The sequence below is a fragment of the Rhea pennata genome, chromosome 1 (genome assembly GCF_028389875.1).
Source record: "Rhea pennata isolate bPtePen1 chromosome 1, bPtePen1.pri, whole genome shotgun sequence".
Taxonomy (NCBI): Eukaryota; Metazoa; Chordata; class Aves; order Rheiformes; family Rheidae; genus Rhea; species Rhea pennata.
Genome location: NC_084663.1, coordinates 207452111 through 207465782, shown reverse-complemented (window position 1 = coordinate 207465782; position 13672 = coordinate 207452111). Strand labels below are relative to the sequence as shown.

General features: G+C 40.3%; 1 protein-coding gene across 2 annotated transcripts in view; it reads right to left on the bottom strand.

The window, feature by feature from the left end:
• Nucleotides 1-13672, bottom strand: part of GRM5 (glutamate metabotropic receptor 5) — a 257276-nt gene that overhangs the window by 58131 nt on the left and 185473 nt on the right. For both annotated transcript variants that reach the window (XM_062578011.1, XM_062578020.1), the window contains exon 3: nucleotides 4503-4738. In XM_062578011.1, coding sequence (XP_062433995.1) covers nucleotides 4503-4738 — 236 coding nt within the window. The remainder of the gene's footprint in view (nucleotides 1-4502; nucleotides 4739-13672) is intronic.

Genomic DNA, 13672 nt, shown 5'->3' with positions numbered 1-13672 from the left:
TGAAAGAAATCTGCATGTCATCTTTTGGTCAATCATTGAATTCCATTTTTATGAATTTTGACAGAAGAGCTAGATCAAAATCAAAAGCATAAAACTGAGTAATGTGCTGACTAAGAACCTTCTGTTTAAAAATCATGATCGAATGGGCAGTTTTAATGGGAAGACTCACTGATATCTGCCGAGTTGTGGCTTTAATTTAGGGAATGCTCCACAACTTAATTAATTCTCCTCCCAGTAACAATAAATAACTAAAACTATTATAGCCTGCTTTTTGTTCTTCTACTACAACAATTATGCCCTAGCACTGAATAAGATATTAAAGCTGAAGCAAAAAATAATTTGAACAATTCATTTGTAAAATTAGCCCTTTTCACTGTCAAATCAAAGCAGACCTCAATTCTTACACATTTCCTTGTTTATCTGCAATTTCTAATATTTAGGAACCTGTCTGAGCTGTTGTTCACAGAATGACAAATGGGTAAGGTTGGAAGGGACCTCTGGAGATCATCTAGTCCAACCTCCCTGCTCAAGCAGGGTCACACAGAGCATGTTAGACAGGGTTGCATCCAGGTGGGCCTTGAAGATCTCCAGAGAAGGAGACTCCACAGCCTCTCTGGACAACCTGGGCCAGTGCTCCATCACTCTCACGGTGAAGAAATTCCCCCTTACGTTCAGGCAGAACTTCCTGTGCTTCAATTTCTGCCCATTGCCTCTTGTCCTGTCTCATGAGGCAACTGAAAAGAGTTTGTCCCCGACCCCTTGACACCCTCCCTTCAGGTACTTGTACACATTGTTAAGATCCCCCCTCAGTCTTCTCTTCCTCAGGCTGAAGAGGCCCAGCTCTCGCACCTGTTCCTCATAGGGCAGGTGCTCCAGCCCTCTAATTGTAGCCCTACGCTGGACTCTCTCCAGTAGCTCCATGTGTGTCTTGTCCTGGGAAGCCCAGCACTGGAGATAATACTCTAAGTGAGGCCTCCCCAGGGCTGAAGAGAGGGGCAGGATCACCTCCCTCCACCTGCTGGCAACACTCTTCCCAATGCACCCCAGGACACCATAGGCCTTCTCGGTCACAAGGGCACATTGCTGGCTCATGCTCAACTTGTCATCCACCAGCACTCCCAGCTCCTTCTCTGCAGACCTCAGCCTGAACTTGTGCCTGGAGTTATTCCTCCCTAAGTGCAGGACTCTGCACTTGCCCTTGTTGAACCTCCTGAGGTTCCTCTTTGCTCAGCTCTCCAGCCCATCCAGGTCTCTCTGAATGGCAGCACAGCCCTCGAGTGTGTCAGCCACTCCTCCCAGTTCAGTATCATCAGCAAACTTGCTGAGGAGGCACTCCATCCCCTCATCCAGGTCACTGATGAAGAAGTTGAACAGGATGGGACCCAGGACTGAGCCCTGGGGGACTCCACTAGCCACAGGCCTCCAACCAGACTCCATACCACTGATGACAACCCTCTGAGCTCTGCCTCTCAGCCAGTTCCAATCCACCTCAGTGTCCACTCATCTAACCCACACTTCCTGTGCTTCTCTAGGAGGATGTTATGGGAGACAGTGTCAAAAGCCTTGCTGAAGTCAAGGTACACAACGTCCTCTGCTCTGTCCTCATCTACCCAGCCAGTCATGCCATCAGAGAAGGCTATCAGATTGGTTAAGCAGGATTTCCCCTTGGTGAATCCATGCTGACTACTCCTGATCACTTTCTTCTCCTCCATACGCCTGGAGATGACATCTAGAATGAGCTGTTCCATCACCTTTCCAGGGATGGAAGTGAGGCTGACCGGCCAGTAGTTTCCTGGGTCCTCCTTCTTGCCCTTCTTGAAGACTGGAGTGACATTGGCTTTCTTCCTGTCCTCAGGCACCTCTCCAGTTCTCCAGAACCTTTCCAAGATGATGGAGAGTGGCCTGGCAACAACATCCACCAACTTCCTCGATACCCATGGGTGCATCCCATCCAGGCCCATGGATTTGTGGATGTCTAGCCTGATGAGAAGGTCTCTAATCCTATCCTCCTCAACCAGAGGAAAGTCTTCCCTTCTCTGGACTTTCTCCCTCACATCCAGGCTCTGGGATTCCTGGGGGCTGCCCTTAGCAGTGAAGACTGAAGCACAGAAGGCATTCAGTAATTCTGCCTTCTCTGTATCCCTTGTCACCAGGGCCCCTGCCCCATTCAGTAGCAGGCCCACAGTTTCCCTAGTCCTCCTCTTGCTGCTGATGTATTTGAAGAAGCCCCTCCTGTTGTCCTTGACATCCCTTGCCAGACTCAATTCCAGCTGGGCCTTAGCCTGCCTTGCAGCATCTCTACATACTCTGACTGCATTCCTGTAATCCTCCCAAGTAGCCTGTCCCCTCTTCTGCATTCTGTGTATTTTCCTCTTCCGACAGAGCCTCTCTGTGGTAAATGTTCTAGCAATGAGTCGTATGCAAAATGAGCTATTTAAGCCTTATGATTAAGTTGTCTCATCTCCATGAATGGGTGACAATGTTTAAGATAACGTCTCCCTGCACTCCTGAGATAAATTTTGTGCCACAGAGAATTGTATTTTAGGCACTAAAGAAGGCTCTGTGGGCACCCACATTTCACAGTTCCCAGCCTTTCAAATAAAACTGAAATTAGATTCCACCAGCGCTGATAAAAAGTAAGTAAAAAAGATACACAGACAAATCAAGTTGAAATGTCATTGCTAATGCAGCACACTGATAGAAAATAGGTCTTTATTAGGTTGTATCCAGTCATGCCCTCTGTACTGACATCTCAGGAAAGAGATCTACATCATTGTGCAGAAAATCAATGAAATTTACCTCTCCATATGCAGTACCTGTCAATATAGCAAATAAAAACTGTATCAAGGAGTACTGGAAGGACAAGAGAGGAAAAATATGAGAGAAAAGGCAGCTGAATGTTTAAAATGTACACTGAGATTTTGAGACTCCTAGATTCAGCTTCCAGCTCAGCCACAAACTTCTGCAACCTTGTATAAAATTGGAGTGAGACTCAGTAATCTAAAGTGTCACTGAGGTGGGATTGTATGTTGTGGCTAAATCTGTGGCTTTAGCTCTTAATATCTTTTCCTAGTCTCTCAGGTGTGTGGAAGATGATGTTTTTAGGAGAGAAGGTCTCTTGGTGCTTCGAGCTGTGGTCCAGCTCATGGATGGCACTGCGCTTTATAGTTTCAAAGCTACATCTCCCACTTACCACCAGGACACCTGTCCACTAGGTCCTCTCTTTTTTCCAATAATTTAAAGGTCTTTTAAAAAGTCAAAAAAAAAAAAGAAAAAAGAAAAGAAAAGTGAGAAGTGGCTAAAATAAAAAAAATCCTTTTACATAGCTTTTTTTTTTTTTTTTTTTTTTTTTTTTTTTTGCAATAGGTTGCAATCATCACAACGGCACAGGAGAACCTTGACAGCATTCAAACATCTGCACAGGCATGGAGAAATTCTGTTAGACATGCAGTGAGATTTACTAGCCACAGAAGAGTCACTGTATGTCTATTTGTAAGGCTGCATGCCTATTTTTCTCTGCCATAAGATCACAACGAAGGATCCACCGCATCAGTACCAATGTTGCAGAGAATACCTAATGCTTCCGTTGCAGCACAAAGACTGGTTTCTAACAGGCAAAGGATGGAGGGCATTTCAGTCAGAACTCAAAAGCTGTTACCCCCCATGATTTTAAATATAAAATAACAATAAAAAGGGTATTGTCCTAACACTGCTGGGCATGTCACGATATAAAGAGCAATTAATAGAAGAAATAAAAAATGTGAAAAAATCACATCTTTTTGGAATAAAAATATTTTTGCATCTCTTTTGGAAAAATGACAAAATGTTATGGCAGTTTTTACTAAAATCAGTATAATTTTCTGAAAAATATCAGTTTAGTCCAAATGGCATTTCCTGAAATGACTCATGTCTGAAAGAAAATTTAGTTAAGGAAATCTCTTAAACCACCTAGTCTTCTATCTGAAGCATACAAATAATCTTCATTACTTGAACATATGAGCATCTGATAACTTTTAGTATATTAATTATCTCATTCTTCCTGTGAAATAAAGCAATATTATTACCCCTCAATAATAATACACTCTGATTTTGGAAAAGTAGCACTGAATCCTGGAGGACAAAATTTAAAAAATTATTTAGATGCCCAGGGAGGTAGAGTAGCCTGAAGCATTTGACATACAGGAATGAGTTAGCTACTGAGGAATTATCTATTTGTTTCTTTACAAGTCTAAATATTTTCAAAATTGTGACTGTTGACACTTTTGAACATTTTCGTTTTGGTTAATGCAATTTTTACTCTGGGGCGGTGCTACAGCACTGAGACTTGGCTGCTGAGGTCTGATGTCCCTCACTCACTCTCTTGTGGGAAGAGTCAGGATGGCAGCTCTAGCCTCTCTGATTCCAGACCCACTTGCTGTTCCACCAGGCCAGGCTGCTTTAGCAGTTTACCCCAGATTTTTAGTCACATGGATTTGTAGAGTAGAAGTAATGAACACACTTACTCGTACAAGTCTTGTTGTATTTAGGATTCTCCTGAGGAAACCCTTCCAATCGGCACTGGAATCTGTGCTGCCAAAATTCCTGAAACCACGGATTTCGGTGATTGGTTTCTGGCCGAAGCTGTAGGTAATAATCATCAAACCATTTCACGTCAGGAGACTGGAGCTTGATCGTTATTCCACCGACAGCTTCACGCTGATACCCGTCTGTCACATCATACCGGTCTGCCCAGCCATCACTGCAGGGATAAATAAAAGAGAGACAACATTAACCTTTCAAAAGAATAGGAGGAAAGGAGACTCTTTTGGAAAAAGCATTAGGAGCCTCAGAGCACATACTCACACCTGTGACTCTGAATGGAGTTCAGTAAAGCACCAGTAACACCTCTAGAAGTGTTCAGTGTTTTATGCTTTCTTACACCTGCTCCTAATCGGCACCTTCTGCTCACGTAATATATTCTTCATCCTCCACTTTAGGTAACTGAAACAACGTTAACAAATGACAGTTCGTGAAATTTGTTGTGTTCATCTCTGTAGCTCACTGAATCCCACTGAGCTCTAGAGAGAAAAAAGTTGGACTCAGTGTTGTACTGACCCCAGGATGACGTTACTCATGTTGGAAAAGAGGTGACCTTGAGAGCAGATGCTCTCTGTGCAGGGAGGAGGACTAGCAGGGTCATGCTGTAGACTATGTCTATACTGCACAACGGGGCATGGCACAAAGCACCACAAGATAATTGTGAATGAGCTGATGCTGCTCGAGCAGAGATACAAATAAACCCTCTCTGCAGACAGGACTGATGGACCTGTGCAGAGCATCATGCAGGTGTGGTGTGTTGCTTCTGCTTCTTGGTTGCTGGAGCATTCTGGGTTCGTGTGACATTGTTCTGCATGCAGCATTTTAATCGCCTTCTCTTTACCTCTCTGCTTTCAACATTTTGACCAAAAATGGCTAATGGAAGAGGCTAAAACCTTAACGCCACAAACCTCTCAGGGTAATCCCCTCCTGTGGTTTGGTAAAGGATTTCCTTGAACAAACTGACATTTAATAAGTTTCACTCAGCTCTACTAAAAATATATGTATCTCATTACAGCATTGTAGAATTCTGCTGTTTTGTCATGAACATGATACTTAAGTTATTGTAAAACTCCAAGTCTTACAGTCAGAATTCTAAAAGAATCTCAGACTTTCTTTTTTCTTTTTCTTTTTCTTCCTTCCTTCCTTTCTTTCTTTTTTCTTTCTTTCTTTCTTTCTAAATATTTCTATATAATTATAAAAAGCACTGATGCTGACAATTGCATAGAGTGCCTTTAAATCCTGAAGGTTGAATAACTAGAAAATAATAAAAAAAGAACTTATTTTATATTATTTTAAAACTTCCTAAGTTGTTTAAAGCTGTTAGTCATACTGTAACTGATGTAGATGACTGTTAGCTGTATTGCTCTGTTGCTCTATGTAGGTCTTTTATTGTCCGGTTTCAACTTTGCTCCTGCATTTCAGAGTGTGCAGGAAGTCTGTCCCTAGCACATTCCCTGTCCTCTGCATGGGGACTCCGCTGGCATTGCACATTAGAATGGTAGAATTGGTAAGGTTGGAAGCAACCTCTGCAGATCATCTAGTCCAACCCTCAAATGAGTAGCCTATACGGGGATCGAACTCATGACCTTGGCATTATTAGCACCACGCTCTAACTAACTGAGCTAGATCTTAGACTGTGACTCTTTCTGCACAAGACATCATTTTTATGAATCCTGGAATCTGACTGCATCTTATTAGCACATCTGCAATGCCAGTAAAAGCAACTTCCCCAGTGGCAAAAATAATATCCAGTGTCTGCAATGAAAATGAAGGGACTATTAAACATGCTTCAGATTTCAAATGAAGTGCTTTACTCAGCACAAAAGAATAAAATTTACATTCATGAAAGGAGAAAGATAAGCACTGATTTTCAGCTCAAATAGAGCACTTTAAAAATTTACCTCCAAGCTTACATCCAATTAGGGATGAACATAGGTGTTAATGTTCCCAAAGCACTCAGGAATCTCAATATTGGCAAACATTCCACTTTACTATTTACTGGTCTAAGAGATAGAACCATTTACAGTTGTTTTGATGATAAAAGCCACAGAAGTGTTTTTTAAACTTAGGCATGATTTAACCTTTCCTTTGAAATATTCACCTCAGTCTTTGACAAGTTTTTAAATGCTTTTATCCCTCCTAATAAAATTTGATAGATTTTATAAATGCAAGAAGTAATAGATTTTCTGTAGGTTTTATAAAAGATAACAATGAATAGAATTTGCCAGAATAAGACTTGTACTGTGAGTATCTGAGCATTATGAGTTGTCTCATAAATAACTTTTGAAGGAGTTGTTTTTCTGTAATTAATTTCATCATTTTTTAAAGGAAGAGTTTTGTAGACCTAATCTAGCAGAATGTCATAAAATTTATTGTATTACTTTATGAATAATTATCCCTTTTAAAAAGATTTGCAACAATGATATGATTTTATAACTTCAAGTTATTAAAAAGAAGTGAAATAACAGTTTCAAATTGCATACCCTTCTTCTCAATGTTTCCATGGAAAGACCTCTTAATTCAATAGAGCAGCTCTTCAGATACGTATTTCAGTTTAGCCTTTGGGGCCAAAAGCTGCTTGGAGGCCAATGTGGAAGATTTAATCGAAGTGCCACATCTCAAACGGACAAGGTGACAAAACAAGCGCTCAGTTAATATCTAAAAGCCAGTAAAAGTGGAGTAGGATAACAGCTTGCACAGAAATGCAAAAGCATCACTAGCATTTATTCTTTTGATTGTGGAGCCATATTACAGTAACAACACTAATATTTATGATATTAGTCCAGTCCCATGCTCTGAACTCATCAAAGAGTATGAAGTTGAGTTAGAAGGGGACAGACAGGGAGATATCTGCTTACTTTCACACAGATGCCTATTCCCTCCTCCAACCTTCTTTCTTCTCTTAATGTAAAATGCATTTACTGTAATAGCTAGTGATATCGTTTTAGTCCTTTGGTAGTTTTAGCATGAACCCTCCAAAATGGTATTGCCCATCACTAAAACCTACTGGTTCAACTAGGGAAAAATGTTTTGACTCCAGAAATTAGTATAGCAAAGAACTCCAACAGAAATCTACTATAATCTCCATTATAGCCCACAGAAGTAGTGAGTTGGATATGCTACCACTGATGAAGAACAGGACTTTACTAGTGAAAGAGAAGTTTCTTTTTTTCTTGTGTTGGCAGTGAGGGGTGTAAGATGCTCAGGTAAACAAGTGCTTGGGAACAGCTTGCTCACAGGTAGTAAAAAACTTCCATGTGAGCTGTGCTCCAGTAATGATTACTAAAGTCTCAACAGATTAAAGCGAACGTGGATGTCCTTGAATAGCTATTCAGGCTTGTTTTTTCTCCCTTGTGTGGGCATAGATCTTTCAATTTTATTCTGATTTATGAAGTTCATAATGCTTTTCACTTATATCCTCTTGCAGAGTGGATTTGTGCTTGTAGTTGGAGCATTGGAGTATTTTTTGAACTCTTATCTCTCTTTTCCCTTCTTATGACACAAAATTAACTTTCTGAAGGCATCTAATGTTTTAACCATTGCTTTCAGCACATCAGCAAATGCACTAGCCATTTTGGTCCTGACCAACGTCCTTGGCATTATGGTAAACTGCAAAGACCAGCAGTCATCCTTACATGTACTGCAGAAATGTAAAACAAGTCTTGAGTTCATCCTTGCACTTCTCTATATTTTTCTTTACAAGTAATACATGACCATTTGGGGAGAACCAGTTTGTTTGAATGGGTTTTCCCATGTTGCATGCATATTGCTTTACTATATGTCATGATTGGTGTAAGATGTTTTTATACACAAGCTTAAATTCAGAAGTTAGTTTAGATGCCTGCAGCAACAGAGGTTTGCAATACACTCCACTACCCAGATAAAGGTAGCTTGCATTGTATCTGTGTTTTTGCAGGCTTACTGTGAAAGTATTGAAACTAGCTGCCCAACGCAACCTGAAAAACAGGACTTGAAAGGATGTAGAGTCCATTTGCCAGTCTTAGGGTAATTTTATGTATATCTTTATCACTCCAGAAATGATTTTGCCATACTGTATATAAAAGCTTCCAGTTCTTCAATATTCTTGGGTAATCTATTCCTGTACTTAACTATCTACCAATAGAAAGCTCTTTTTCTGTGTAACATAATGATTCTTACTGCACCGTAAGAATCATTACTTCTTCTTCTATTTATCATGGAGATGAAGAGCAGATTGAAAGTTACCTCAGTTCTCTCTTCCATGTCACAGTCAATGCAGTATAGATATATCCTTAACTTCATAACTACCACATAAACTTATAAAGACAGAAATTGTCTCTACAGTCATAGTAAGTCATAATACATTTTATGTATTAAATTATTATATATTTGGGAGGCATAATAAGAAGAGAGAAAGAAACTTTTTCCAAAATATCCAAAATAACATATTCCTACAGGTCAAGAAAAAACATGCTTCCCTTGATTCTATCCCAGTCCCTCCTCCATCACCTCTCTGCTGACTCTTTTCTCTGAAGATTACCTCCAATCTCAAAGGAAATACTCAGAACGAGTATGAGAATGTTGTCCCATATTCTTATGTGCCCTTTGTCAGTTTTAGTGTTGCTTTAATTGGGACTGAGGCTACTCGTTAGCTTTGGGTCTTCAATTTTTGCAGCAGATACTCTAGCGGTAAGAACTCGCTCTTCCTAAAAGCTAGAAAATGTATGATCAGAACTGAGGAATAAAGGCATTTTCATGCAACAAACTTTAAATTCTTTATGTCTGTGTTCCTTCTACGTACAAGAAATACGTATTGTTTTTTAACCAGTGGGCAAATGTTCTTAAAATGATCTCACTAGGACTTAAAGATAAGGTTGTGCATGAAGAAAGTAGCAGTTACACAGCCGCAGCACCAAGAGTAAAAGCCTCACACTGAGATATCTATCAGGTGTGTGCAGCTTGTCAGAGTAGAAAGTTGTCAATAAGGTAAGGTGCCTGTGACGTATGTAGTTTTGGCTACTGTTAATATTATACTGACATTTAACACAGTGGAGAATTCTTTCTGAGGATCATGACTTGTTTTCCACTTGCCCAGTTGTTCTGTGTTTGTACTCTTGATTGTCACACTAATGTCTGTTGCATTTTCCTTAAAATTTGCTGTGTAATATATGGTAATATTTATACTCCATCAAGTAAAATATATCATTGTTAAGAGTTTTTCTAAAAATAAAATGATACCATTCAGGAAAATGCTCATGCACCAAAAAAGAATAAAGAATAGAAGAAAGAAGTAAAAAAGGAAAAGTGAATTATGCTGCTGCAGTACTAGCAATAGATGAACTTGAAATAGGGGCAGTTATTGTAATGCTCCTCATCTGTCACTAGAACTTATTTGCATGTTTACATTGTCCCAGTTATGGTTTTTTGGAGGATATATCAGGGTAATGGAGAATTTAGTCTAAAATATTCTTCAGCAAGGATTTATCCTTCAGATAAATCTTCAAACTCCTCTAGCTGAGCATAGCTGGTCAAGTAGGACTGTTGTGGTAGGACCAGAATTTATTGTTATGTTTTGTGTAAAGATGTGAATTTTTTAGGATTATATTTGCATATCAGAATAAGATATCAGAAAAGACGGGATTAACATTTCTCCAAGAATATCCAAGAATATCCCACATCTGCTTGATGTGTAGCATGAAGATCAACAACACGCTACTGGCATCAATCTGCTGGTGAGGGATAATGGGGATCTGCAGAGCCAGCTGACACCCTCTACAGACTAGCAAATGGTTAGAGTTATACATCACAGGGAACAGGTTAGAGTTACCCACCACTGTGAACAGCACGAAGGAAGAGAACTACTGCCGTCTTCAACTAGACAAGAGAATATTGAAACCTTTACTTGCTCGATGAGAGTTATGTGAGGCAATGACTACTCAAAAGAGATCATAAGGCACACATAAATAAATGGACATTATGAAAAAAGTTTAATGGGTTCAGGAAAAGCAGACAAAAGGAGTAAGGAAAAGGCGTTGCCTCAAACATCAAGGTTTCATTGGGATTCAAACACCAGTGATAAAATAAGAAAAGTCAAGGCACAAAATGAGCTGAAACTAATCAGAATTTGAACTAAACAGTTCTCCAATTACCTTATAATGAGCGGAAGACAAAAGAAGATGTTGACCTACAACTACCAGGAGAAAGCTGCCAAAGAGAACTCCAGGGCACCTTTTAAAATCTCTCTTAACAAAAGGAAAAACAAGTAGTTAGCTCAAACGGCAGCAGTGACAGAGGTTAGGTCTCATTCAAGAAGTGTGAAGGTGATCTAGAAAATGGCTTGACAGAATTAGTTGAAGATTTATAACCTAAAGAAATAAACACAACAGGAGAGGGATAACAACTGTTTTCAAATACCTTAAAAGGCCTTGCGAAAAGAGAGTAATCTCTTTATGATCTTGATGTTAGCTAGGAGAAGAGTTAATAGACTTAAACTGGGAGAGGAAACACTCATTTTAGATTTCAGGAAACTATTCCTCACCATAAAGAGTATGAGGAACTGGAAGAGATTGTTCAGGGAATCTGTTGAGTCTCAGAGAACAGGCTGAGTAGATGAGGGCACAGCAGTGGGTGTTGTCTACCTTGACTTCAGCAAGGCTTTTGACACTGTCTCCCATCACATTCTCCTAGATAAGCTCAGCAAGTGTGGGTTAGACGAGTGGACAGTGAGGTGGATTGAGAACTGGCTGAAAGGCAGAGCTCAGAGTGTCGTCATCAGTGGCACAGAGTCTAGTTGGAGGCCTGTGGCTAGTGGCGTCCCCCAGGGTTCAGAACTGGGGCCACTCTTGTTCAACTTCATCAATGATCTGGATGGAAGGACAGAGTGCACCCTTAGCAAGCTTGCTGATGATACCAAGCTGGGAGGACTGATTGATACACCAGAAGGCTGTGCTGCTATTCAGAGAGACCTGGATAGACTGGAGAATTGGGAGGGAGGAACCTCATGAGGTTCAACAAAGGGAAATGGCAAGCCCTGCACATAGGGAGGAATAACTCCACGTACCAGTATAAGCTGGGGGCCAACTGTCTGTAAAGCAGCTCTGCGAAAAAGGACCTGGGAGTGCTGGTGGACAAGTTAACCATGAGTCGGCAATGTGCCCTTGTGGCCAGGAAGGCTAATGGTGTCCTGGGCTGCATTAGGAAGAGTGTTACCAGCAAATCGAGGGAGGTGATCCTGCCCTTCTACTCAGCCCTGCTGAGGCCTCATCTTGAGTACTGCATCCAGTTCTGGGCTCTCCAGTACAAGAAGATATGGAGCTACTTCAGAGAGTCCAGCATAAGCCTGCGAAGATGATCAGAGGGCTGGAGCACCTGCCCTATGAGGAACGGCTGCGAGAGCTGGGCCTCTTCAGCCTGGGGAAGAGAAGACTGAAGGGGGATCTTATCAATGTGTACAATTTGTCTACTTTAAGGGAGGATGTCAGGAGAGTGGGGCTGAATTCTTTTCAGTGGTGCCAAGTGATGGGAGAAGAGGCAGTGGGCACAAACTGAAACACAGCAGGTTCCACCTGAATACAGGAAAAACTTTTTTCCTGTGAGAGTGACAGAGCCCTGGACCAGGTTGCCCAGAGAGGCTGTGGATGCAACCCTGTCTAACATGCTTTAGGTGACCCTGCTTGAGGAAATGGATTGGATCAGACGATCTCCAGAGGTCCCTTCCAATCTCAACTATTCTGTGATTCTGTCACGGGTTATGCAAACATCTCCCTGGTATATGTGGCCTTGCCTTGGCAGGAGGAGTATGGTGCACCGCGGGATTTCCTGAGATCCATTCCGGCCCTGTATTTGTATTATCTTATGTTAATCTTGTGATATGTCCAGGAACGTGGACTTTATGAAACCTAGGCCATTTAGAAGAAAGAATGCAAATGCATCTGCCTCATGATTTCCCCAGTTTCTTCTGACATTTTACCTTATTTCTTTTCTTGTTATTGTATTTTTTCTCTCCTCTAAGTGGAATGTGAAACATCCACAGACAACAAAAATTGAATAAGCATTAATCATGCATCTGACTGTACACACAACCAATTCCATTGATTCGGTAAGGCTACTCGGGAATGTGAAGTTGGTCACATGCTTGTGTCGCTGCAGAATTGGGATTCCTATTCGAGAGAGGAAACGCTGAAATTAACCATCTGGAAAAGCACTTCTTCCTGCACAAGATGAAAGAAATAGGGTAAAATTTTCTCCTAATTAGAGCTAGTTAACATTTTACACAGTCAAGATGTTTTAAATGAAAAGTTTTTTTTTTCTGAACTAGAAATGCCTTTTGTTACTTTTTAAAATCATTTTTCAATCTTCTCAACATAATTCTAAAGGAAAATAATTTTTTTCTTATATATTCTTTTTTGAGAGGAAAGATATAAAATAGGTTTCCCAAGTAACACTAGCTCTCAGTACGATTAAGATAATCCTTTTATTTTTAAAACTGAAAAGATACTAAATGTTCCCTAGTTAATAAACTTTGGCCAAGAGTCTGAAGTAAGCACAGGTTTGGCAGTTTAGGGACAGCCACTCAGTTTAGAATATTCAGATCTGAAATTCTATATTATTGACACACAATTTCTATTACTTTCCTAGTCCAAATCACTTCAGTGATAAAAACTGAATCACTAAGCCAATAAATCCATGATAAGACATCAGATCTGAACAGCTTCAGAGTGACTGCACAAACTGATGTACCTACCTACTCACTGGGTGCAGAACTTGCTGTTTTCTCTGCTTACAACCCATGTAAATATTACAAATTTATTTCTGATATTTCTTAGATCTTAATCATAAGGTTCACATTTTTCTTGATAACATTCACTTCAATTAATATTTTTAGGTTCTTAAGAAGCCTTCCAAGGAAGCAATGAAAGTCTGCAATGTTTGGAGGCCAATTGGATTTTAAAAAGTTTCAAAGGAAAAAAACCCTCGTGATAAAGGGATGAAACAGACATTATAATTGTTTTTTTTTTTTTTTTTTTTTTGATTAGTACCACCAGATCCTTCAGGGTCGGTTTTAGATTGAACTATCCCTGAGTAACAGCAAAGTAGTTCATCTATTTTGCTGTCT